Source organism: Narcine bancroftii, chromosome 12, assembly GCF_036971445.1.
Source record: "Narcine bancroftii isolate sNarBan1 chromosome 12, sNarBan1.hap1, whole genome shotgun sequence".
Lineage (NCBI taxonomy): Eukaryota > Metazoa > Chordata > Chondrichthyes > Torpediniformes > Narcinidae > Narcine > Narcine bancroftii.
The window spans coordinates 37,820,603-37,841,679 of record NC_091480.1 but is presented as its reverse complement, the minus strand read 5'-3'; the positions used below and the strand labels follow the sequence as shown (position 1 = coordinate 37,841,679).

The 21,077-nt window shown below is 47.2% G+C and overlaps 1 protein-coding gene across 1 annotated transcript in view; it reads right to left on the bottom strand.

Moving 5' to 3' along the window:
- Nucleotides 1-21,077, bottom strand: part of LOC138746601 (POU domain, class 6, transcription factor 1-like) — a 92,862-nt gene that overhangs the window by 11,603 nt on the left and 60,182 nt on the right. Inside the window, 2 exon segments of the mRNA XM_069904893.1 lie at nt 5,398-5,530; nt 17,892-18,110. Coding sequence (XP_069760994.1) covers nt 5,398-5,530; nt 17,892-18,110 — 352 coding nt within the window.

Here is a 21,077-nt window from a genome sequence, read left to right as displayed (position 1 = left end):
TGGAAGTCTTTTAAAGATCAGATTTTGAGAGTGCAAAAGCTTTATGTTCCTGTTAGGTTAAAAGGAGGGGCAAAAGGTTTGAGAGAGCCGTGGTTTTCAAGGAATATTGGAAACTTGGTTCGAAGAAAAATGGAGGCGTACATTAGATATAAGAAGCATAGAGCTAAGGAGATGTTTGAAAGATACATTGAATGTAAGAGGAATCTTAAGAGAGGAATTAGGAAAGCTAAAAGAAGGTACGAGAAAACTATGGCAAGCAGGGTGAAAACTAATCCAAAAGAGTTCTACAAATATGTTAATGGTAAGAGGAAAGCTAGAGACAAAATTGGTCCCTTAGAAAATCAGAGCAGAAAACTGTGTGTGGAGCCTAGAGAAATGGGGGAGATATTGAACAGTTTCTTTTCTTCGGTATTCACTAAGGAGAAGGATATTGGGAGATGTGAGATAAAAAAAGCAAATTGGGTAAATATGGGGAATATAGAGATTACAAAAGGTGTAGTTTTAAGGCTTTTGAAGAATATAAAGGTGGATAAGTCTCCGGGACCAGACGGGATCTTCCCCAGGACATTGAGAGAAGTGAAGGAGGAAATAGCAGAGGCTCTGGCGGTAATTTTCCAAATGTCATTAGATATGGGGATAGTGCCGGAGGATTGGCACATTGCGCATGTGGTTCCGTTATTTAAAAAGGGTTCAAGGAGGAAGCCTGGCAACTATCGGCCTGTAAGTTTGACGTCTGTGGTAGGTAAATTAATGGAGAAAATTCTTAGAGATAGTACTTATAAACATCTGGATAGACAGGGTCTGATCAGGAGCACTCAACATGGATTTGTGGGAGGAAGGTCATGTTTGACCAATCTGATTGAATTTTTTGAAGAGGTGACTAGGAATGTGGATGAGAGTAGCGCAGTGGATGTTGTCTATATGGACTTCAGTAAGGCCTTCGATAAGGTACCACATGGAAGGTTAGTTAGGAAGGTGCAGTCTTTAGGTATAAATTTTAAGATAGTCAAATGGATTGAACATTGGCTGAAAGGGAGAGGCCAAAGAGTGGTAGTGGTCTGTCAGGTTGGAGGCCGGTGACCAGTGGTGTGCCTCAAGGATCTGTATTGGGCCCATTGTTGTTCGTTATATACATTAATGATCTAGATGATGGGGTGGTGAATTGGATTAGTAAATATGCAGACGATACTAAGATAGGTGGAATAGTGGATAATGAAGAAGGTTTTCAAGGATTGCAGAGGGATTTGGGCTGCTTAGAAAAGTGGGCTGAAAAATGGCAGATGGAATTTAATGCTGATAAGTGTGAGGTGCTTCATTTTGGTAAGAAGAATCAGAATAGGACATACGTGGTAAATGGGAGAGCATTGAGGAATACAGAAGAGCAGAAAGATTTAGGTGTAACGGTACATCGTTCCCTGAAGGTAGAAACTCACGTGAATAGGGTGGTGAAGAAGGCTTTTAGTATGCTGGCCTTTATCAATCATTGCATGGAATATAGGAGTTGGGAGGTGATGTTGAGATTGTATAAGACGTTGGTGCGGCCTAATTTGGAGTTCTGTGTGCAGTTCTGGTCGCCTAATTATAGGAAGGATATAAACAGAGTGGAGAGAGTGCAGAGAAGGTTTACCAGAATGTTGCCTGGGTTTAAGCATCTGGAGTATGGGGAGAGATTGGACAGATTGGGTCTTTATTCTTTGGAGCGTAGAAGGTTGAGAGGGGATTTGATAGAAGTATTTAAGATTATGAAAGGGATAGACAGAATGGATGTGGATAGACTATTTCCGTTAAGAGGAGGAAAGATTAAAACAAGAGGACATGAGTTAAGAATTAAGGGGCAGAGGTTTAGAGGTAACATGAGGGGGAACTTCTTTACTCAGAGAGTGGTAGCCGTGTGGAATGATCTTCCGGGAGAAATAGTGGCGGCGGAGTCAATTGTATTATTTAAGAAAAGGTTGGACAGGTATATGGATGAGAAGAAGATGGAGGGTTATGGGCATTGTGCAGGGAGGTGGGACTAGAAAGGGGTGTTTGGTTCGGTGCGGACTAGAAGGGCCTAATGGCCTGTTTCCGTGCTGTAATTGTTATGTTATTATATGTTATGTTATGCTTGCACGATTCCTGTCTCAGCCAACATATTTCCGCAAGAAGCACATTACATGTCAAAGAGCCACATGTGGCTTGTGAGCTGTGCTTTGGCCACTTCTGGTCTGTAGGTAACATTTCGGGCCTGAGCCCTTTGTCAAAGGTGCCTACAATCACAACATCTACAGGGTTTCCTGTTAAGCCCCCATTGTAATGTCGGAAATGTAGCAGTAAATTTGTACCTCGAAGGTCCCCGGCAATGTTACGTGAGAGAGTGGAGGAGGCAGAGACGCTCCAAACATTTAAGTTGTATCGGGATGAGCACTGGAATTCCCAAGGTACAAAAACGCTATGGACCAGGTTTTCACAAATGGGAGCAGTATAGAAGAGTACATGATGGTTGCCATGTACAATACCCTCCATAATTTTGGGACAAAGGCACATTTTTCCTTTATTTGCCCCTGTGCTCCACAGTTTTAAATTTGTAATCAAACAATTCAGACATAATTAAAATGGACATTTCAGATTTTATTCAAGGTTATTTGTATACATTTTAGTTTGGCCATGTAGAAATGACAGCAGTTTTCATACATCGTCCCCTCATTTTAGGGTGTTAACTTTGATCAAATATATAGAAGTGTATGACAGATAATGCGAGTACAACACAATTTTTATTCGCTTTGAAAACCAGGTGCTCTGTTACACGGGAAGACCAGTTGCAACCTACAACAGGGTCTTTCTGCAAGAAAGCCCATACACAGATAGGCCCAAACCTTTTTTATGGATTAGCTTCCCATTCTACAGCCTGTTCGCGCCTCTTTACACGACTTCAGCAAAACATCTAGCACGAGTTTCGAGAACATCATGGCCTTGGTTCTCATGTTTTGCAGCCTGCACAACTAAAATAAAACAATTTCTTTAACAGACTCCAGTATTTTCCCATAAAAAATTCTTTTTAAGCTTTTTCTTGCTGCTAAAAGAAAATAAACAAATAAAGCAAATCTCTACCATTTATGCTACAATTTATCAAGGACACTGTATTGGGTGGGACATTGGATTTCACAGGTCTTTGCGAGCACTCAGGTAAGTTTAATTGCTTCATTGGTGCAGGTCTGAGAGAGCTAGGCTTGCTTCTAAGCTTCTGATCACCTTTGGAGTCTTTAGTTGCCATTTTTCAACATGAGCACCAGACTCATGAAAGTCAAAGTACCCATTATGAGGCTAAAAATAAGAATAAAACAGTAAGAGACATCACCCAAATCAACAGTTTGGAACATCATTAAGAAGAAAGAGCTCAGTAATCACAAAGCTACTGGCATTCCAAGGAAGATCTCCACTGCCGATGACAGAAGAATTCTCATCATAATGAAGGAAAATCCCCAAATGCCTGTACGACAGATCAGAAACACACTTCAGAAAGCAGATGTGGATGGATGTGTCGATGACTACTGTCTGCAAAAGACTTCATGAACAGAAATAAAGGCTACAATGGAAGATGCAAACCACTAGTTAGCCACAGGTGGCCAGATTACAGTTTGTCAAGAAGTATTTAAAAGAGCCTGCAGAATTCTGGAAAAGGGTCTCGTGGACAGTCGAGACCAAGATTAACCTGTATCAGAGTGATGGCAAGAGCCAAGTGTGGAGGCATAAAGGAACTGCCCAAGATCCAAAGCATACATGGTGGTGGGGGTGTTATGGCTGGGCATGTATGACTGCCACAGGTTCTGGCATAGTAATCTCATGGTAGAAGCAAAATTAATTATGAGGTGTATAGAAACATTTTATCTGCTCAAGTTCAAGAAAATGCCTCCAAACTCATTGGACAGTACTTCATCCTACAGCAAGACAATGATCCCAAACAATTGGCTAAGGTAACAAAAGAGTTTTCCAAAGCTAAAAACTGGAAGATTCTTGAATGGACAAGTCAGTCACCTGATCTAAATCTAACTGAGCATGTCTTCCATGTGCTGAAGAAAAAACTTAAGGGGACAAACCCTGAAACAAGCAGGAGCTGAAGACGACTGCAGTAGAGGCCATTTTGAGCATCACCAGAGAAGATGCTCAGCACTGGTGATGTCTACGAATCACAGGTTTCAAGCAGTCTTTGCAAGCAAGGGATAGGCAACAAAATGCTAAACATGACTACTTTAATATAATATACATACCATTGCTATGTCCCAAATATTATGGTGTCCGAAAATGAGGGGATGATGTTTAAAGAAGTCCTGTAATTTCTACTTTGTCATACCAAAATGTATACAAAAAACTTTGAACAAAATCTGCGATGTGTACTTTAATCACATGGGAATTTAAAACTGTGGAGCACAGGGGCAAATAAAGGAAACAGCATCTTTTTCCCAAACGTATGAAGAAGAAACTTCTTTGACTAGAGAGTTTCTAAATCTAGTACTGTACAGGGACTTGTTCAGGTAAGCCATGCAGATATGTTCAAGGAGAGGCTGATCAGGAAGAAAGTAAAGAACATATTTATTGATTTCTGTGACGGGGGTCATTTGGAGCAATGAACCAGCTGGATCAAATGGCTTGTTTCTGTCATTTTAAATACCTCACAATACCCACAAAACATACTTGCATACAATAACAGCATGATGCTGAGAAACACAGCAGGTCAAATAATGTACTTTATATTGCAAAGATAAAGATATATAATCAATGTTTCAGGCTTGAGCCTTCATCAAGGTAAGAAAAAATGTCGACAGGTGTCCGAACAAAATGTGATGAAGTGGGGCAGGAGGGAAGAGAAGGGCACAGCAGCAGGAGCTATCTACTGCGTCTGCTGTGGCCTTCGCTATATTGGAGAGACTGGGCGCAGACAACAGCTGATTTTCCACCTTCTTTCCTCCAGTTTTCCACCCTTTCCCCCTTCATTCACCGAGCCATCACTCCCTCCTCCTTCTTGCTGCTGTGCCCTCCCTCCCTTATCTACCTATTATCTCCTGCCCATCCCCCTACCCTTTTGTAGGGATGCCTCCCTACATTTTTTCAGATCTTGATGAAGGGCTCAAGCCCGAAACACCAGTTCTGTATCTTTATCTTAGCTTGATAAAATCCACTGTTAGACCTGCTGAGTTTCTCCAGCTTTGTGTTTTTACTTCAATCATGGTGTTTGCAGACTTTCATGTTTACTTGATACTTGAAGATAAAGACCGAGAAGGTAATATATAGCCATAGTTGTCGGCATAAAGCTAGTCAATGTAAACAGTGAGTGATAACTCATGAATCATTATTTCATTCATGAACCAACTGTGCACATTTAGCATCAGATCATTTTGACTAATTCTGTCTCATACATACTGCTGACCAGTTGTCCAACACTGGCACCTGTAGGAATGTCGCTCGGTGTATCGGGGAGTTTACCCAAGGCAGAGGATGTGGCTGGAGTCACGGTTGCTGGTGCAACAGAAGTTATTGCCTGGAAAGTATGTACCTTAAATAAAAGAAGGACAGATAAAGTTCAGAAATGTTGACTGAGATTTCCATTTAGTACACACTGGCCCTGGATCAGATTTCAGATTTATTGTCAGAGTACACACACATTACATGTAACCCTGAGATTCTTTATCCTGCAGGCAAGGCAGAATTATCATTTATTGGTAGTGCAAAAAAAATTGTACTCAACGTACACGTAAACAAATAAAGAAATGTAAACAATACAGAGAAAACAAAACAGTGCAAAAAGTCCTTAAATGACCCTGATTGAGTTTGTTGTTGAGAAGTCTGATGGCGGAGGGGAAGCAGTTGTTCCCGAACCTGGTGGTGCAAGTCTTGTGGTACCTATACCCCTTTCCTGATGGTAGTGTGTGCTGGGTGGCGTAGATCCTTGATGATTGCTGCTGCTCTCCAACGGCAGTGTTCCCTGTAGATGTTCTCCATATTGGAGAGGGCTTTACCCTTGATGTGTCCATTACTTTTTGCAGGGCTATATATTCAGTTTTGGTGTCCCCATACAAGACCATGATGCAGTCGGTCCACCAAACTATCCACTATACATCTGTAGAAATTTGCCAGGGTTTCCGATGTCATACCAAATCTCCACAACTTTCTGAGGAGGTAGAGGCGCTAATGTGCTTTCTTCATGATGCCATTAGTGTGTTGGGTCCAGGAAAAATCCTCCAAGATAGTAACCCCCCAAGAACTTAAATTTGCTCACCCACTCCACCTTTGATCCCGCAATGATACTGGATTGTACACCTCTCCTTTCCCTTTCTGAAGTCAACAATCAGCTCCTTGGCTTTAGTGGCATGGAGTGGGAGCTGGTTGTTAGTGCACCATTCAGCCAAGTTTCCTGTTTATTGACTCATTGCCCCTTTATACACAAACCACCATCGTGGTATTGTCAGTGAATTTGTAGTTGGTGTTGTCATATCGAGCCATTTATTCACCATTGTTCCACACCAAGATGAAAAACAACAGTGTGATTCTAATTTAAAACCAAAAGGTATTGCGTGGAGTGGATGCAGATGTTATTTGGCAAAAGTCACAAGTGCAGATGCACTGCACAAGTTATTCCTCTGGCTGAAAAGATCTGAGTGACGTTGTAATGCTCTGTTCCTGTCAGCAGATGGCCATCTACACCAACCAATCAAGTGAGGGGATTTAAACACAGTCTGTGGACACTGGGATTGGCCGATAAATTCTGCAGGTCACGCAGCATCCATAGGAATTAAAGGATAACCAACATTTCATGCCTGAGGTTTCATCAAGATGTCAGCATAAAACAGGCAGCTGTCAAAATAATAAGGTGGAGGAAGGAGAGGAGAAGAGGGAAGGGCAGGGGGCGGAGAGGAGGGAGGAAGGGACAGAGGAGGAGAGGAAGGAGGGGCAGGGGAGGGGGAAGGGAGGGGCAGGGAGAGGAGAAGAGGGAGGAAGGGGTGGGGGGCAGGGAGATGAGGGAGGAGGGGCAGGGGAGGAGAGGAGGGAGGAAGGGGCAGGAGAGGAGAGGAGGGAGGAAGGGGCAGGGGAGGAGAGGAGGGAGGAAGGGGCAGGAGAGGAGAAGAGGGAGGAAGGGGCAGGGAGATGAGGGAGGAAGGGGCAAGGGAGGAGAGGAGGGAGGAAGGGGCAGAGGAGGAGAGGAAGGAGGGGCAGGGGAGAAGGGAAGGGGCAGGGGAGGAGAGGAGGAAGGGGCAGGGGAGGAGGGAGGAGGGAGGAAGGGGCAGGGAGAGAAAGGAGGAAAGGGCAGGGGAGGAAGGAGGAAAGGGCAGGGGGAGGAGGAGGGAGGGGCAGGGAGAGAAGAGGAGGGAGGAAGGGGCAGGTAGAGAAGAGGGAGGAAGGGGCAGGGGAGAAGAGAAGGGAGGAAGGGGCAGGGAGATGAGGGAGGAAGGGGCAGGGAGATGAGGGAGGAAGGGGCAAGGAGATGAGGGAGGAAGGGGAAGGGAGATGAGGGAGGAAGGGGCAGGGGAGGAGAGGAGAGGAGGGAGGAAGGGACAGGGAGAGGAGGAGGAAGTGGCAGGGAGAGGGGGAGAGAGGAAGGGGCAGGGACAGGAGAGGAGGGAGGAAGGGGCAGGGACAGGAGAGGAGGGAGGAAGGGGCAGGGACAGGAGAGGAGGGAGGAAGAGGCAGGGACAGGAGAGGAGGGAGGAAGGGGCGGGGGAGGAGAGGAGGGAGGAAGGGGCAAGGACAGGAGAGGAGGGAGGAAGGGGCAGGGACAGGAGAGGAGGGAGGAAGAGGCAGGGACAAGAGAGGAGGGAGGAAGGGGTGGGGGAGGAGGGAGGAAGGGGCAGGGGAGGAAAGGTGGGAGGAAGGGGAAGGGGTGGAAAGGTGGGAGGAAGAGGAAGGGGCAGGGAGAGGAGGAAGGGGCAGGGGTGGAGATGAGCAGAAGGGCAGGAGGAGGAGAAGGGAGGAATGAGCAGGGGAGGAGGGAGAGAAGAGCAGGGAAGGAGTACAGATTAAAGGTTAATAGGGGATATGGATGGGAGGGGAGGAGAGATATAAGTTGAGAAATGATGGGAAGACCAGATCGTTCATCATGGCTTGCTCTATCTGCAAGTAATGAAAAGTAAGCCAAGTTTGGACACCTCATCTCAGCCAGCGGCTCAATGGACACACAAGAATTGTGAAGACATTGGGAGAAACCAAAATAAATGTTCAACAGGGTTGCAAATTTACTGTTAAGTGAAAGTAAAAACGTAATAATTGTGCAAAGGATTCACCAGAAGAGTAGAACCATAAATCTCGGCTGAAAATCAAGTCAAGTTTATTGTCATCTGATTGCACAAGTACAACCCAATGAAACAGCGTTCTCCGGTCCTCGGTGCAAAACATGCAGACACACAACCAGACATAACACACATACAGACAAACAATGCATATGCAGAGCAAGCATTTTATCTACACAAATCAATAAATCAATTCTCTTTTGTACAAATGAGAGTTTCAGATGGTTAATGTGTGCAGTTCCTTTGGTCGTTCTGCATTCTTGCTGCCTGTGGGAAGAAGCTGTTCCTCAGCCTGGTGGTGTTGGCTCTGATACTCCTGGATCTCTTCCCTGAAAGAAACTGCTGAAAGAGCCTCTGTGCAGGGTCAGAGGGGTTCTCAATGTTTTTTTTTTGACATACAGCACTGTTACAGGCCCTTTTGGCCCACAATCTGTGCCGTTCAATTTTACCCAATTAACCTACACCCCCCCCCCCCCCAGTGCGTTTTGAACCATGGGAGGAAACCGGAGATCCTGGGGAAAACACATGCAGACATGGGGAGAACAAACAAACTCCTTACAGACAGCGTGGGATTTGAACCCCAGTTGCTGGTGCTGTAAAAGCAATGCACTAACCACTGCTAACTGTGCTGCCCCGAAGGCGATCCCGGTAGATCACATCAACGCAGAAGGAGGGAGACTCCAGTGATCCTCTCTGCCACTCTTATGGTCCTATGGATGAACCTTGGATTCAATTCTCTGCAGGAAACGTACCACACTGTGATGCAGCCAACCAGGACGCTCTCAATAGAGCTCCAGTAGAAGGTTAACTTGAAAGTGACAGGTAGCCTTGCCTTCTTCAGTCTTCCCAGGAAGTGCTGTTCTGCCCTCCTGACAAGTGAGGAGATGTTGAGTGTTCACAATAGGTCACTGGTTCAGTGAACTCCAATGAACTTGGTTCACTCCACTCTCTCTGCTCTACAGAGTTGTTGATGTGTAGTGGAAGGTGGTCGTTCCTGGTCCTCCTGAAGCCCACAATCACCACTTTGTCTTGTCTACGTTAAGACTCAGGTTGTTATTCTCACAACATTTCACAAGATTTCCACCTCTTATGACTCTTAGAACTTAAAATGGAGAAATGCCTATATTTTGGAGATGAGAAATCTACTGTTGATTATGGTAAACAGTATGTGATAGTACAGACCTATTACCAATGTATATAGTTACAGTATCTGGAGTATGTAATGACTATGCTTACAGCGATTGGCTGAGAACTTAGCCATGCCTACTGTCTGGGCCTTAAAGGGTTGTGTCCCTAGCCAGGTCGGATCATTCTGGACTGGTCGGCCACCTGTGAAGAGCTCCTGTCTTTTGCTAATAAAAGCCTTGGTTTGGATCAACAAGTCTTTGGTTCTTTCGACGAGCTCTACAATTTTATTAGCAAAAAGAATTTTTTTAAAAAGGGATGGAGCATCTGACTTGGCCAGAAAAACTTGACATCGACCCACAGTCAGCTACAGCCTTCAAAGCCTTTAAGTTCTGGCTGTTGATCTTTGAAAACTTCCTAAGGCTCATTGAGGTGGAGGAGGATAACCAGCACCTAACAGCATTGCTGTCTATGGTGTCCTTGAGAGTCTACGAGAACATCCAGGACAAGACCACTTACACCGCAGCCTTAAAGGTACTAAAAGAACTGTACGATCAACCAATGAACAGAGTTCATGCCCGGCTCATGCTTGCGTCGAGGAAGCAACAGCCCGGCGATTCCAGCAGGGCATATTTACAAGTAGTAAAGGCGTTGGGCAAGGACTGTAACTGTGTGGACAAAACTGCTGCCGAGATCACAAACGATCTCGTCCGGAATGCCTATGTGGCCGGGCTCCGATCGAACGAAGTGAGGCTGCGCTTGCTCGAACAAGGGGTAGAAAAAATAGAGAACATGGCCTGGATTGCAATCACAATGGAGGATGCAGCCTTAAAGTCAAACGAGTTCTCTAGGGACTGGACCCCTCGTTCTGATGTGAGTAGAGTGCCCTTCTACCCTACCACCCCCTGATATACTGATGGGCTGTCGGCTGCTGCTACACTGCCCCCTGCGAACCCAAAATGTTATTTCTGCGGGAGGGACAAGCACAGCAGGTCCCAGTGCCCAGCAAGAAAAGCCAGGTGCCAGAAGTGCCTTAAAAAGGGCCACTTTGCTGCAGTCTGTAGGTCTAAAATGGCCGCCGGCAAACACAGTGCCTCGTGTGAAGCCCAACCGCCACTATCCCATTCAAACTCTTCTTCCCCAGAGCTCTTGTCCAATGAGAGCGAGGGCTCCCCTGCAAGGCAAAGCCTGACGTCATGGAGACGCCGAACCCGGAAGGGGCAGTCCACCCTCACAACCATGATGTTGGCCCACCTCTCGCCCCGGTACAGAACACTCGACCCGGCCTCGGTCCCGACTGTAGCGCCCGTTATTGCCACGGCCATGACCACCCCCGGGGCCGATGCTACCGCTGCTGCTGCCACTGCCACAGCCACCCCAGAGATGATGCTACCGCTACCGCTGCCCGCTCCCCTGCTGCCGCTGCCCACGCCGCCGCCGGTGCGGCCACCGCGACCGACTGGGGACCCGCCGCGGCCAACCAGGTACTTGCCCTAGCGTCCATCGCTGACGACCGCTGGGGCCCGACCGCCGCGACCGACGACCTACCCACCGCCAACCGCGCGCAACAACCCCCACTACTTACCATTCATCCGCCGACGCTGCCACAACAGCACCTCCGGGAGTACCTCCAACCTGCTCCTCCTGCGCTGACTGTGTCTATGACGTCATCCCGTTGAGTGACGTCAACACGCGGAACTCCCCTGTCAACAGGATCAGTGGCTGCTTCTATAACACTATATCAGCAATGCTCTCATCCCCTCACTAAAGCAATGGATCTGATTAAAGTGCATGGACACTACACCAATTGCTTATTTGACTCTGGGTCAACTGACAGTTTTATCCGGCCAGAACTGGCCCTCCGTTGCGGACTTGACATTATCCCCACTACCCAGAGGATCTCATTAGCGACTAGGTCACACTCGACAGGGATAAAGGGGTATTGCATCACCACACTGGAAGTACAGGGCATAACGGTCACCCACTTCAAATTATTCATCCTTCCCCAATTGTGTGCCCCAGTGTTGCTGGGATTAGACTTTCAGTGTCAGTTTCAAACGGTGTCCCTACACTTTGGGGGACCCCACGCCCCCCTCTCGGTCTGCCATCGCCCCACCCCTGAAGCACCCGAGCAACCCGCCCCCGTGCCCCGGGGCCACTCCTGCAGCCTTTCCACACTCCGGATTGCCCCGTCAGCACTCTTCGCAAACCTCACCCCTGGCTGGAAGCCTGTGGCCACCAAAAGTCGGCAATATAGTTACGAAAACAGGCAATTCATTAGGAGTAAGGTGCGTAGATTGCTGGATGAGGGCATCATCGAACCCAGTTCAAGTCTCTGGAGAGCCCAGGTGGTGGTTTTCAAGAACGGGGAAAAGCTACGGATGGTGGTCGACTATAGCCAGACCATTAACCGCTTCACGCTCCTGGATGTGTACCCCCTGCCACGCATCACGGATGTGGTGAACCAAATCGCCCAATACCGCATATTCTCCACCATTGACTTACGTTCGGCCTACCACCAGCTCTCGATCCGCTGTGAGGACCGACCATTCACGGCCTTCGAAGCGAATGGGGGGCTGTATCAATTTCTCAGGGTACCATTTGGGGTCACGAATGGTGTCGCGGCCTTCCAGCGGGAAATGGACCGGATGGTGGACCAGAACCGGCTAACCGCTACCTTCCCGTATCTGGACAATGTCACTATCTGCGGCCATGACACGCAGGACCACGACGCCAACCTAGACAAATTTCTTCAAACTGCAAGTCGGCTGAACCTGACCTACAATTTTGACAAGTGTGTCTTCTGGACCACACGACTCGCAATTCTAGGTTGCGTGGTGGAGAACGGGGTAGTGATGCCAGATGCTGACCGCATGCGTCCCTAATGGACTTACCCCCCCACACCCCCATACCCAGAAAGCGCTCAAATATGGCCTGGGCTTTTTCTCATATTACGCCCAATGGGTTCCACACTATGCCGACAAGGCGCGTCCTCTTATCAAGACCACCTCCTTTCCCCTCTCAACCGAAGCCAGAGCGGCTTTCGATCGAATCAAATCCGACATCGCCACTGCGACGCTGCACGCGATCGATGAGTCTGTCCCGTTTCAAGTTGAGAGCGATGCATCTGACTTTGCACTGGCAGCCACCTTGAACCAGGCCGGTCGGCCTGTAGCCTTCTTCTCCAGAACCCTCCAGGGTCCAGAGAGTAGACACTCCTCGGTCGAGAAGGAGGCCCAGGCCATAGTCGAAGCGGTGCGTCGTTGGAGACATTACCTCGCTGGGAGGCGCTTTACACTGTTGACTGATCAACGTGCGGTCTCCTTCATGTTCGGCAACACCCAGCGACGTAAGATAAAAAAACGACAAAATCACCAGATGGAGAATCGAACTCTCCACCTTTAACTATGACATCCTGTACCGGCCTGGTAAGCTCAACGACCTGCCTGACGCGCTCTCCAGGGGGACGTGCGCCAGAGTACAGATGGACAAACTACAGAAACTCCATGAGGTGCTCTGTCATCCAGGGGTCACTAGGTTTGCCCACTTTGTGAAGGCGCGCAACCTACCCTACACATTCAAGGAGATTCGCTCCATGACCCGAGCCTGTTCGGTGTGCGCTGAATGCAAGCCCCACTTCTTCCGTCCGGGGAACTCCCACGTTATCAAAGCCACATGCCCCTTCGAGCGTCTTAGCGTAGACTTTAAGGGGCCCCTACCGTCAACCAACCGTAATAACTACATCCTTACGGCCATCGACGAGTACTCCCGCTTCCCGTTCGCTGTGCCCTGCCCAGACACCACCGCCACCTCAGTAATACAGGCCCTTCACAGTATCTTCGCCATTTTCGGGTACCCCAATTCCATCCACAGTGATAGGGGGTCCTCAATCATGAGCGCAGAGCTGCAACAGTACCTTCTGGAGTGTGGTATCGCTTCAGCAGGACCACCAGCTATAACCCACGCGGTAACGGCCAGGTCGAGAGGGAGAATGCCACCATCTGGAGAGCGGTTACACTGGCTCTCCGGTCTAAAGGTCTCCCCACCTCTCACTGGCAGGAGGTTCTCACTAGTGCCTTACACTCCATCCGCTCCCTCCTATGTACCGCAACAAATGCCACCCCCCACGAAAGGATGTTCCTTTTCCCGAGGAAATCCGAATCAGGAACCACTGTACCGGCATGGCTCACCGTCCCTGGCCCCGTCCTTTTGCGACGCCACGTCTGGCATTCAAAGAACGACCCCTTGGTCGACCGAGTGACTCTACTCTACGCGAACCCGCATTACGCCTACGTTGAATTCCCAGACAGGCGGGAGGACACTGTTTCAGTGCGGGACCTAGCTCAGGACACGGTAGGCCCAGCAACCCCCCCCAACCCAACCTTCCCCAACTCTTTATTCCCCAGGCCCCATGCCGGAACAGAAGGACCAACAGCACCCCAACGACCCGGGCCACCCTGCCGACAACACGGCTGGGGAATTGAGCGAAAGAGCGGTCGCATCCAACGAGCCCGCTGGCGACACCACCCCAGCAACCCCAATCCCGGCACCACGGCGGTCACGCCGAATGGTCAGACCCCCTGACCGCTACAGTCCTTAACTTACTCCTTCCTTTCATTCTCTCCCTCGTCTTTTTTTTTCCTTCCCTTCTCCCTCTTCAGCCCTTCCACCCCAGGGTCAGTTCAGACCTATCACCAATGTATATAGTGTATATAGTCACAGTATCTAGAGTGTAATGACTGTGCTTACAGCGATTGGCTGAGAGCTTTGCCACGCCTACTGTCTGGGCCTTAAAGGGTTGTGTCCCTAGGCAGGAACATTCCGGACTGGCCGGCCACCTGTGAAGAGCTCCTACCTTTTGCTAATAAAAGCCTTGGTTTGGATCAACAAGTCTTTGGTTCTTTCGACGAGCTCTACACAGTATAAGATCCCTTTTTGATTAGAGATGACTATTTTAGTGAAAACAATCTTTCTTTGAAAGCTTTGCACATAGGGTACAAATGACCCACACTTAGCATGAAAAATTACTGGATTTGATGGCAGTTTCCAGTTGTGGGTCACAACAGGGAGACAAATACCCCTGAGCGTAAAGCCCTACAAAAGATAGTGGACACATCCCAGGCAAAACTCTCCCCACCATCAAGAACATCTATGGGGAACAATGCCATCAGAGAGCAGCAGCAATCATCAAGGACCCACACTGAGAAAGAAAGAGAAAGGAAGGTTAACAGCTAGTGATGTTGTAGCTAGGTTTTGCAGCATTCTAGTAAGGCGGGCAAGGCAATTCAAAAGCACCCATTAGCCCAACGACCAACTGTAGGAATTTACTCTGAACCAATCAAACGAGCAGGTCTGATAAGAGGCTGTCAATCATTTGTAGCAATGGAATTTGTACTGAGTGGGAATTGCATTGAGTAAAAATGTATTGTGTGAACTTTTGACTGGGCCAAATGTAACTCTACCCATGTGTGAGCAGGACAAAGGAAATAGCTGTGAAACATGAGGGCAGTCTCTCTGCCAGCTTCCATCGAGAGAGAGAGCATCTCTGTGGGCTCTGTGCAGATAACTCATAATTCTGCAGAATAAAGGAAATCTGACCAGACAAAGTTTTGGTAAAGTCATTTTGTGAGGTCCACCAAAAGAACCGGAATCCACAACACCACCCAGCACATGCTCTGTTCTCGCTGCTACCTTCAGGAAAGAGGTGTCGGTGCCACAAGACTCACACCATCAGGTTCAGGAACAGCTGCTGCCCCTCCACCATCAGACTCCTCAACCACAAACTCAATCAGAGGCGCATTTGCGGACTCTGACTTGTGCACTTCATTGATTTTTTTTAATCCCTCTGCAATGCACAGTTTGCTTACCTTGATGAAGGGCTCTAATCCAAAACGTTGGTTATGCTTTGCTATAAAGACCCGGTGAAGGAAACCCTACACTACTGTGGCATACTACCAAGAGAACCAGAACCTGTGGCTGCTCTGACAGGTCCTGTTGGTAAGCCCTGTGTGATGAAGCCTCCACCAGTTTCGAAGACAGGGGCAGCCAAAAACTGAAAGGCTGTGAAGGCCATCGCAGCAACAGACTTCTGGTGCCCCCATTGTGCTAGACTTGGTGCTTCCAGATGGGGGCTACAAAGTCACCTTTGTGTCCACAAATGAACTGTACAACGTGTCTTCTTCAAACCAAAAGACAACCTAAATAATAATTTAAAGTACTGTTTGACCAGCTGAATTTCTCCAGCATTCAACCACAGTGTCTGCAGATTTTCATGTTTTACTCTTGTTTAGATTTGGTTAATTGTTTTCATGTGCACATCGTGTACAGTTTTATTTTGCACTACCACTAATTGCCTTGCCCGCAGGAAAAAGAATCTCAGGGTTCTATGTGATGTCATGTATGTACTCTGACAATAAATGTGAGATCTTTAGTCTAACGGCTTCGTCTTTCCAAGATGCAGAAAATTTCTACTCATCCAACACTGCGAATAAGGACAAGCAGTCTGACCATTTGAAGAGAGTGGATGTGTCAGGAGAAGAAGAGCTGTTTCTGGTTCTTGGACGATGTTGCTGAAAAGCTATAGAAAATGAAATTTAAATGTAAAATTTATAAATTTAGACATTCCTTCTTGGCCTACGAGCCTATGCCGCTCAATTACACCAATTGACCCAGTACGTTTTGAAGGGTGGGAGAAAACTGGATCTCCGGGGTAAACCCACACAGACACAGGGAAAACGTACAAGTTCCTTACAGACAGCGTGGGATTCGAACCCCAGTCCCAATCGCTGGCGCTGTAATGGCGTTGCACTAGCCGCTATGCCAACTGTGCCACCCCTCTTTTTTTTTTTAATTCCCCGTAGCATCACCCTAATATCCTCAGCTATATCTTCAAAGTTCAATTATTTTTAAGGAGGTACAAGAAAATAGAACCTTTGGTTATGAATCTCTTTTGTTTGTTCGGTCAAGCCTTTTGGCACTCGAACTCTTAAAATTGGTTTCCATTTTCATTTCTGCCTTTGTTTTCTGGAACTCATCGGTACAATAACTCGCATCTGTTTTCTTCCGCAAAGAAGAATAATTCTATAGTAGGCATTAAAATCCAGTTTGGTCGTCAGCAGTTTATTTTTGCTGTCAAGCAAATAGTAAGAGATGACAGCACAGATCGTGGTAACGTTGTGAAGATAGTGGTGTGGTGAACTGCAGATGGGTCAAGAAAGTCACAGAGAGATTGGTGATTTTACTCACAGTTACATGGGATGTTATGGTCAGAGCACTGACACTACGACTGCGCCCTCCATCATGTTTGGGACAAAGACCATTTTTTTCCTTTATTTCCCTGGGCTCCACAATTTTAAATTTACAATCAAACAATTCACATGTAACTAAAGTACACATTTCAGATTTTATACAAAGTTACCATATACACTCATCTAATCGTCAATACCATGTAATAGTTGATCCCCTATTTTTGGCCCAAAAATCGGGTGTTTTCGTATGACCCGTGTAAAAATCGACCCGACCCCCCCCCATTTTTGGCCACCAAATCCCTGGATATGGACACTCGCCAAGGCCACTCACCCATCAAAATTCCCGAGGCCCTGGCCTCCCACCCATCTTGAGCTCCCAACAACCCAGCCACCCACCCATCTGAATTCCCATCGCCCTGGCCGCTCGCCCACTCGAGCTCCCAATGCCTTGAATAATACAGGTTCTTACCACAGTCAAAAGCTTTTAATCTTTTAAAAAATTTCACATACAGCACTGTAACAGGCCAATTTGGCCCTACAAGTCCATGCCACCCAAATTACATCCCATTAACTTGCACCCTGGTGCTTTTTTTTGAAAGGTGGGAGGAAACTGGACCCCCTCGGAGAAAACCCATGCAGACACGGGAAGAACGTATAAACTCTTTACAGAGTGGAATTAAAACCCAGGTCCCGATCGCTGGGGCTGTAAAGGCATTGTACTAACCGCTATGCCAACTGTACCAGCTGGAGCTAGACCCGAGTAAAAGTCAAACCCTCTTATTTGGCTCGAAAAACACGACGATTACATGAGTATTTATGGTATTCATGCAAGTGAAGTTTGTCAGTTTAAGTACAGTAAGTATTTTTGTCTTTTAAACTGTTTAATCGTAATGCAGGTACATTGGTAAGGCATTGTAAGTCACAAGCCACTGGAAAATGCACTTACCCAGCATCTACCAATCCCCGAAGGTGCCGGATACCAGGGGTTTTACTGTACACACACTCACACACATACACACACATATATTTTTGTTTTTCAAACTGTTTATTTTTAATGCAGGTGCATAAGATGGGCATCGTAAGAGTGAGTGACAAGCAACCAGAAGATACGCTTATGTAGCATCTACCAATCCCCATAGGTGCCGATCACTGGGGGTTTGATTGCATTTGTATAAACTGAATTTGCAAAAAATGGTGCTTTATTTATTAAAAACAGATTTTCTATTGAACTTGAAACAAACTGAGGAAAAGAAAACCATACCTGCTGTAACATCTCCACAGATGAGAGAGGACCCCCTTGACAGTTCAGAACCGGCACAAATTGGTTGCTGATCACATTTGCAATCACATGGCCTTGCGCATTCAGTAGCATCTGTGGTGTGACGGCTTGCCCTTGAAGGCTTTGTGCTGGCACTGGTGTCACCATGTTGGTTGTCAATATATTAGCTGGGTTCACGATCAAAGGAAGGGGTCCTATGATCTGAATTTGAGAATGAGAAAACCAGTGAAAGGGTTCAAAGAAATACAAAGACAAAAGCTGCGAATGCCAAGTGGCACACTCTACGAGCAAAGCGAAGAGGAGGATCTTTCCTTTTTTCATTATTTTATTTAAGAATATTAAAGCCACATCAATGCATACATATTCAATAAAGGTACTAGAGAAAAATTATACATGTGGTGTGTGTGTGTATGTGTGTGTGTGTGTGTGTGTGTGTGTGTGTGTGCGTGCGTGCATGTGTATGTGTACCTCCCTCCCCCTCAGTTATATACCAAAAGAAAAAAAAGTAAAAGAAAGTTTGGAGAATGCAAAACAAAACAAAAAATCTCAATAATAATGATAATAATAATAATGGAACTGAGGGTCACCAACAGGATGGGTTTTCAGAGATTCCTTCAAATTTTCAAACCAATATATTGTAAATATGGGCACCATATTTTTCAAAAAAAATTATATTTATTACATAAATTATGTTTTCTTCTCAAATGGAATTCAACTATGCAATTCAGCATGTCATGTCTCCATCCCTAAATCTATATCTGATTTCCAAGTAATGGCTATACACTTCCTAGAAACAGCTAAAGATTTATCGTAAAAATTCAATTTGATACAAAGTTAACCTCAATTTACGTCCAACAACTTTAATATTACCCAACAAAAATAACATTGGATCCTGTGGGAGATTAACCGCTAATACTTTCTCCAAAAAATTACCTACTTCTAACCAAAAAGGTTTTACTCTAGGACACTCCCAAGTAGAATGGAAAAACAAACCTACTTCCTGATCACATCTAAAACATAAATAAACCTGACAATGTTGAGTTCAACATTTTTTAATTTTTGAGGAGTTAAATATAATTGATGCAAAAAATAATATTGAACCAATTAATACCTAAGATTAATAGTTTTCATCATATTTTCTTTACATAATTGGATCCAGTCATTTTATTCTATTTGTCTATTTAAATCCAACCTCCTGTAGCCACGCACTACTCGAAAGAAAGACACTCATGAGTGTAGTCAGGTTTAGCTCTGATTTTATTGGGGCTCAAGCCCAACTTTTATACCTCTGACATTCCTGCCGTTTGCCCCAATTAATGACGTAATGACCAGAGTAACAAAAGCAGATTTCCCGCACGCGGGTACCTTCTTGCATAACAATCCCTTCTTCCCCTCACCCTGTCCCTGTCTGTTGGTTGTGCAGCAGGGGCCAGCGCCGTTTTGGGGTTGATGGTCCTTAAGCTGACCTTGCCGTTCGTCCACCGGTTTGCTTGCTAGGGCCAGTGCCACTGCGCAGTCTGCTGGCTTTTAGATGTGCTCACCGCCCAGAGTGCCAGTTTGCTTGCTGCAGCAGCAGGCTGCCACATGACCCACCCCTCCAGAACTGACGGTATTGTCTTTGGTGCCTGGAAGAAGAGACTCAGCAGGCTTCGGTGGGCTGCCTCTTTTGTGTGGTGCTGGTGCCTCAACTGGGCGCACCAGGTCCAGGTGTGCCAGCTTTAGCCTGTCCGTGGTGAAAACCTCCATCCTGCCTCCAACCTCCATCTCGAACGTGGCTCCATTGTTACGAATGTCCCGGAATGGACCCTTTTATGGCCTCTGCAGTGGTGGGTGGTGTGGACCTCACGTGTCCGTGCCAGGCAGTGGAGTCAGGGCCAGGTTTCTGACTCTTCCCTCATTTTGCGGAGGAGAGCTGTCGCACCGTCCTGCTGTCCATCTGGAGACGGTACGAATTCACCCGGGACCACCAGTGGAACTCCTTAGACGCCCATGGTAGCTCGTCTACCCAGTTAGGTCCTTGAATTCTGGTCATGAGCGCAGCCTTGAGGTGCCTGTGGAATGCTCCACCAGCCCATTTGACTGTAGGTGGTAGGCCATTGTGTGGTGTAGTTGAGCACCCCACAGGCTAGTGAGGTTGGACTACAGGCTGGAGGTGAACTGGGCCCCTCAGTCTGATGTAATGTGGGACGGTAACCCGAACTGTGCCACCCAGGAGAAGATGAGAGCCCTGGCTCATGAGGTTATGGATATGTCCACCAGCGGGTCTGTTTCCGGCCAACTGGTAAAACAGTCGACCATCATGAACAGGTAGCGGAAACTCTGGGATACTGGTAAGGGTCCTACTATGTCCATCTGGACGTGATCGAAGTGCTGGAGTGGGGTCTTGGTGTGCCACTGTATCTTGACTGTTTGGCACTGTGTGCACGCCTTCACCCACCCACAGTCTTGTTTCCGTAATCCATGCCACATGTATTTGCTGGCCACCAGCCAGACCGTGGTCCTGATGGATGGGTGAGCCAGTCCATGGATGGAATTGAAAACATGCCGTCTCCAAGCCCGCCAAAATGATAGGTCTGACCTGGCCGGTGGCCACGTCACACAGGAGGATGATGTTACCTGTGCTGACTGGGATGTCCTGGAGCTGCAGTCCCAATATGGCTGTCCTGTACTGGAACATCTCCTTGTCATCTTGCTGCATCTCTGGCAGTGCCACGAAGTCCACTACTCTTGAGAGCGCATGGATACTTGGTCTGGACAATGCATCAGCCACCACGTTGTCCTTGCTGGAGATGGGCCTTACATCTGTGGTGTACTCCAAGATATAAGACAGGTGACGATGCTGGTGGGCTGACCAGTGGAAGGCCAAGGCAAAAGTCATGGGCTTGTGGTCTGTGAAGGCCATAAAAGACCTGTCCTCGAGGAAGTACCTGAAGTGGCAGATGGCCAAGTATAGTGCCAGTAGCTCCCTGTCAAAATTGCTATACTTCAGTTCTGGAGCCCGCAGATCTTTGCTGAAGAAAGCCAAATCCCTTTGATCTGCTGCTCCAGAACTCCACTGATCGCAGTTCCTGAGGCGTCCACCATCAGGGCTGTCAGAGTGTCTGCTCTGGGGTGTGCCAGAACAGCGGCACCTGCCAAGGCTTCCTTGACCTTCACGAAGGCATTCGT